General features: G+C 40.2%; 1 protein-coding gene across 3 annotated transcripts; it reads right to left on the reverse strand.

Moving 5' to 3' along the window:
• Positions 1–1,933: 1,933 nt before the first annotated feature.
• tmem250 (transmembrane protein 250) lies at positions 1,934–4,345 on the reverse strand. 3 transcript variants are annotated; one of them, XM_008285585.1, is made up of 2 exons: positions 4,199–4,345; positions 1,934–3,421 (listed from the first exon to the last, which is right to left on the reverse strand). In XM_008285585.1, exon 2 carries the CDS (start codon positions 3,223–3,225, stop codon positions 2,806–2,808), a length of 420 nt encoding a protein of 139 aa, XP_008283807.1. In that variant the 5' UTR covers positions 3,226–3,421; positions 4,199–4,345; the 3' UTR covers positions 1,934–2,805. The 3 variants fall into 3 exon arrangements, with proteins under 3 accessions (XP_008283807.1, XP_008283806.1, XP_008283805.1); XM_008285584.1 differs by having other exon boundaries at positions 4,141–4,345; XM_008285583.1 differs by having other exon boundaries at positions 4,086–4,345.
• Between the last annotated feature and the right edge of the window lie 1,967 nt (positions 4,346–6,312).

Below are 6,312 nucleotides of genomic sequence, written 5' to 3' on the forward strand. Positions count from 1 at the left end.
AACTGTGTACACCCAGAGGTGCCAAATATATCAAAACGCACAAAACTTGTAAGTAAACAGTCTGTAAGTGCAGGATAACAGTTTTTGGCGGCTTCCAGCTCTCGAAAACAAAGTCAAATTGTGTCAAAGTTTAACAATATCTGTGAGCTGGTGAGCTATTTATGCAGTGAGTGATTTCTACCTTCTCATGGTTGGACGGTTAATTTGATTATTTTTAGAGGTCAGAAGAGGTCAAAGTGTAAAAAAAAAAAAAGCAAATATGTGCAATGTAAAGGTTTTGTGTTGTAGAATAATGTTTATAAGTAATTCAATTGATATAAGTTTTAAAATCTGACAAAACTTAAAGAGTTAAATAGACTGCAGCTGTACTTATTACTGTAAACCAATCATATTTAGCACCTTTAGCCTTTTCCATGTAAGTGTATCATTGTGTATTTTCTGCTGTTTATTAGGTTGCTATCTTATCTGACATTGCTGCTTATCTTCACTTTGTTATGAAACACAATTATCTTTATTTCTCTTACTTAAAAAAACAACTAAATTAAAATAAAGTTCTTATTTTTTACTGTCATATCAGTGAGTTAAAGCATTTCTACTTCATACCAAGTTTCCTCAGTGGTCCGTGATGACATCTGGCTTTATTCGTCCTGTCATTTCTCTACAGGAGCTTATTTATGTAGGCTGACGGCGTTTACAGTGCCCTGATAAACAGTGTATGGCAGCGCTGTAATACTCCTATAGGGATTATCATGTGTCTGTGGTCCTCAGCAGTGAGTCATAATGATCCTACACAGATCTTACTCAGGCCTATGCCATTAGCACGGTTACATTCTCGATGATGTTTACGAGGAAATGTCATTTTTTAAATTTGTTTTCATTGTGGCTCATTGCTCGGCTAAACCAGTAAAAGCTTTAACTGTAGCCTAATGAAATGACAATGAATGCGGTTAGCTCCAATAAACTGTGGTCTCCTAATAATACAGCAGATCAAACTTAATAAAGTTCAGCAACAATGTGATGAATGGAGCCGACGCGGTATGAAAATTCCATATTTCTGTTTTCGTCGGGTTAAAAGTTCAAAATCCGAACCGCAGTAAGCGAAGCAAATGCAAATGTTGATCAGTGAAACTGGCGAGTCATTCACACTAAGCAAACAACTTCAGCTTTTTTTTTTAGGCAAAAAGAAGAAATGAACAGGAGCGGCTGATGACTTTTCCGAGTCAACCTAAAGCTCTGCTTTGACAATCACAAGACAATTCATGTTCTGTAGTTCTCCTCTGGTGTGACTGGGCTGTCAGATCGGCCCAGTTCGGAATATGAGGCATATGATGTGTTGATCCTCAGAACAAAAGCTTATTGTTGCCCCGATTATCCATTTACAGCCTGAGGCCATACTGGTCTCAAGCATGTCTCAGTCAGCCCACCAGCCAGCGTGTCGAAAGTTCATATCTAAAGTTGTGTTCTGGTACTTTGCAGTTTCTTTCACTTTGTTTCCTGAACACAGAAAGTTGAAGGTGTTGTTTGCAGATGGCAACAAATGTAAGCTCAAATAATTAGAATAACACCAGGTTAGGAGCATTTGAGGGCTTCAACCCGCTGTGCCCTCATTAGTTCCTGTAAGCACACTTCATGCCATGTGAAAATGAGGCTATATAAGGTGATTGGGACACAGCCATGTCCATTGTTATGCTTGGCAGAAACAGCGGGGTCTAGTTGTGGTTGGTGTTTGTGCGCTGGAGGAAGCTAAACAGAGAAGTCTGTCAGAGCCGCTCTGAAACCATGTGAAGAGCGACTGATGGAACACTTGACCTAAAGCCGTTCTCGATTTGAACTGTCACACACTCTTATGACACAGCTCGAGGCATGCCATCATGGGTGTTAGGCTGCACAGTAAACACATTCACTGGGCCATGCGTTACTGAAGCGCAAAACATTTCATGAGCCAAAAATTTATTAAATAACTTTACAAAAAATGTGGATGTTTGTCACTTCAGGGGGCTAAGCAATCCCTTTTTTTCCACCCTCTCCTGCCCCACTACTTCCACAGAAAAACAACATTATACACACTGTTGTTGACAAGTTCTCTTATTTTGGTCACTTAACCCACCATGACTTGTTGTATATCATCTTCATTTCTGCTGTATATATATATTTACAAGACATTGTGTTCGCACACAACGTGATCTGAACAATCTTAACCGTGGTACCATGGTTTGCCTTTGGAGCCCAACTTGGGGTTATTTTGGCACAAATGACTGCCTTGCATCACACAGTCATGATGCACATCAGTCATGTATCACTCTTTCCGCGCAACATTCACCTTTTCCATCATTGTAAACAAATGAGTTTCAAGACAAGATGCCCCTCGAAATTTGCAGATTACAAACGACATGAAATACAGTAAAAATATACGAGACTTTGATGCCATTGGTCCCTTCGTGACTCACGCCTGACCTTCATGTTCAGACTGACTTCATGCATCACTTCTGAGATGTTGCAACCACGTGGTTCTCTGCGTTATACATGACTAACATTTTTAAAGGATTGCACATTTAGACCTTGAGGCCACACACGGTGGCTTAAAGATCACACAGACGTTATACAGATTCTCATTGGATTGTATCATATCGGACACTGAACCAATAAGATTTTATGAGTTGGTGTCAAAAGGGTATTTTTGACGAGAGCTGAGAGACAGAGCAGTCCTACAGGAGATGCCAAGGATGCGTGTGGTTCTGCAACACCACGCCAAGCCGGAGCTACAGTATGAAGCGTCCACATCATACACTACATGTATCACGCAAGCTACATGTCCACAAACACCATGAAGCACCAGCCGAGTCCCCCCACCAGGAACATGGTGATCTGCATGCTGTATATGATCAGGTCATTAAGCACGCCAAAGTCCAGGCGCCGGTGGCCCAACAGAAGCAGAATGACAGACAGCTTGTACTGCAGCCGCAGGAGGACTCGCACGCTGATGTACTGCAGGAAGAAGAGAGCAGAGAGCGACACCCACAGCAGAGAGGTCAGCAGACTGCAGCCAAAGTAGAGGAGGAAGCGGAGGAAGCTGTACATGCAGCGCGAGCGCAGGTAGAGGTCAAAGTTGTTGTACTTGGTGCGCACTAGCTTGGAGGTGTGCGTCGACCCGCAGGCCGAGTGCATGCAGGTGGTGTGGGGGCCATGGAAGCTGCGCACCCGCCGTGGGATGGGGATCACAGGCATGGGTGGGCTACTGGAGCCCAGCACGGTGCACAGGAGTCCAGGTTACAGGTGGGGTCCTCTGTGAGAGCTGCTACTGGGGAGGCACTCAGCTTCATCTGGTTCAAGAGCTCAGACTGGCTCTTAGAGGAGGAGCCAGGGAGGGAGAGGAGGAGGCTGCTGATGTCCGTCTGCTGGGATTTCCAGGAAATAGAAGGTTCTGTGAAGAGAGTGGATTGTTAGGATGTATGGTTTTACACAGTTTAAACATGCACAAAGATCAGGGTTGTATTCTGTAATGTTAGAATAAAGTCTAATCCATTGAGACTAAGAGCACTCATCCCTTAACCCCATCTGTGAAAACACTAATGTCAGACACGCATATAAGATAGAAGGACATTTAACCGTGTATTTAGGAATACTGCCTGCAAATATAAGCACAACACTGTCTTTTATTCCTACTTCTATCACACTACTCAACAATCAACATCTAATTCAGACTTCCTGACGACTCCGGCCTATGTGTTTGATCTACCGGCATTATTTATCCGTTTCTATACAATGTGCAATACGGTGCTCCTACAAGAACAATATGTACGTATACGTTTTACACAGCATGTATGCATTTTGTATGCATTGTTTGCTATGTTACCATGTCGTCTGTAGGGTTACAAAGCTGCAGAAATTGCACTCATGCTCAAAATCTAATTCCCCTGTGTGCACAAAACAGAATATCTAATCTTATCTGATCCTATCATGTGCACACACTGTTGTAATACAAGAAGTGCAGGCCTGTGCAAACAACAGCTACACTTACACCTAAACAGCTCATGCACGAACCTACCACCGATTCATTGTGACTGACTAAAAGGCAGCTAGCACACCTTTGATCCATGCAAATCCTGCTCCAGACACAAGTGTGATCGTGCACAAGCTTACATGCACCACTCCGCCGTGTTCCTCCACAACAAAAGGAGACTACCGCTGTTTGACTCACAGGCGTCTGGATGATTGCATTACATCATTGACGACTTGAACATACGAGGTGTGTTTTTCGTTGTTTTGTTTTGTTTTGATCCCCCCCAGCGATGAACGAGCTTGTAGCCACAGCGGAAGATGATGAGGGAGCGACGGCGAGCCGGTGCTTGAACGTCCTGTCGCAAAATATACGAGTCATCCTGCTGTGACGACAGCTGCACAGTTAAAGGGGAAGAGCTCCTCAGGAAGGCGATGCGGCTCCGAGCACCAGTTCACACTTCTTACTGGTGAGTTGCGTAATGAAGCCTTGAAGCGAGAACAAGCTCAGCTAATGTTACGTAGGGGTTTAACAGTAGTGTAAACCAGGGGAATATACAATACAACTATAGTTTTCTGTACATTTTTAAAAATACATATATTTAAATAACAATATAGTATGTAGCGTAGAATGTAATTAAATGACAGCAGACTACAACTTTTTATTTATTTATTTATTTTTAATAGGAAAGTAACGAGGCTTTACCCGACTGATACAAACGTGGTACTTAAGCGCATATTTGATATTTTTAAAATGCATTTTAATTATTAATTTAGAACTAATGGGACTTTACTATACCATTATAATAATAGTCATTTAAATTCCTGTCGTTATAATAATCACAATAATGATGTTAAGCAGGAACGTTTAGCTTAGCTTAGCAAAGAATTTAAACTAGCTAGCTAGCTAGTGCCGCAGCAAGCTAACGTAGCATAACGTTACGAGCCTGGCCCAAAGTCAGCTAGTTAGCCGTTTATACAGGTAATACTAAAAATACACGTTTTAACTGCTGTTAAAGTGTAGTAAGGTCACTATTATCAAAGAAAAGACCCCAGGAGGGGGAATATAGTGGGGGGACCGTCTTATCTCTGGGGGCATCTTAGCCTTATTTAGCCTCCTTATGTGCATTATTTGATTGAAAACCAGCTTCATAATTGACAGTTCATTTATAACTCATGGGCCCAAGACTGAACTTATAACTTTACTATACCATTAAAATAGTAGACATTTAAATTCCTGACTCAATAATAATCCTAATAATGATACTAAGCAGGAATGTTTAGCCTACCATTGTAAAGAACTCAAGCCAATATAGCATAACATTATTAGCTTAGCCTAAAGTCAGCTAATCGGTTGTTTATAATAATAATAATAGTGATAATAATAATAAACTTTTACTGCTGGTTAGCTATTATGTTACAGTGCTACTGACTCTCATGCTAACAGTAAATTAAAGTTTGTATATGTGTATTCTTATGAAAACAACAAAAGCTTTTTTTTTTTTTTTTTTAGGCTACTGTCAGTATATTACACCATATCAAAACCACTTTTTTTGATTTTCTCAGACCAGTATAATGATTTCAATACTATTTAAAGATGAATAAGGTCACTATCATCAAAGAAAAGACCTGAAATACAGATATCTAAGGGAAGGAATGGAAATATAATGGGGGCGGTTGTTGTTTTGTTGTCTGAACTAATGGATAATCCCTCCATATGACCACTTCTTGTTTCAAAACACTCCGGGAAAAAGATTTTCCATCTATCGTGCAAACTGAAGGTAAGGCTAGTTTCACAACCGTTTGGCCTTTAGACCATGTTTCTACAGCTCTAATGACATTTAAAAAAGCAACATGCAGTGCGTGATTATCCTCACAGTGTGTCACAAGATTTGTGAATGCATGCCTTGCAGTGTAGAAGAAATATGACTTCAAATACACAAGTTTTAAATAAAGATTACGTATAAAAATGTTTCTGGCAAAATCAGATTAAAACAGCATTTAAAGGTCATCAGACAGAAGCACTGACTTCATGTTGAAATTAAAATTGTTATGATTATTGCTGAATCAATGTCAGATTTTTAACCTTAACTAACACTGAATCAGGTTCAAAGTGAGCCAAAACAACATTTTAACTGAAAAAATATATATAGAAATGATGTCAAACAATACTGAATCAACTATTATATAAAAGACCTACCATCATTTCAAATTACCAAGATAAAACCTTTTCAGAAACTTTGCTTTAAGTGTCTTTGCCAGGAGTTTTCTGCTAAAATATATCTGAACATCCAAACAAATTTAAAATTAATAAAT

This window comes from Stegastes partitus, unplaced genomic scaffold, assembly GCF_000690725.1.
Source record: "Stegastes partitus isolate 25-593 unplaced genomic scaffold, Stegastes_partitus-1.0.2 Scaffold409, whole genome shotgun sequence".
In the NCBI taxonomy this organism is placed as follows: domain Eukaryota; kingdom Metazoa; phylum Chordata; class Actinopteri; family Pomacentridae; genus Stegastes; species Stegastes partitus.

Coding starts and splice junctions, on each gene's coding strand:
- tmem250 (XM_008285585.1), bottom strand. CDS start 3,225: ATGCCTGTGATCCCCATCCCACGGCGGGTGCGCAGCTTCCATGGCCCC.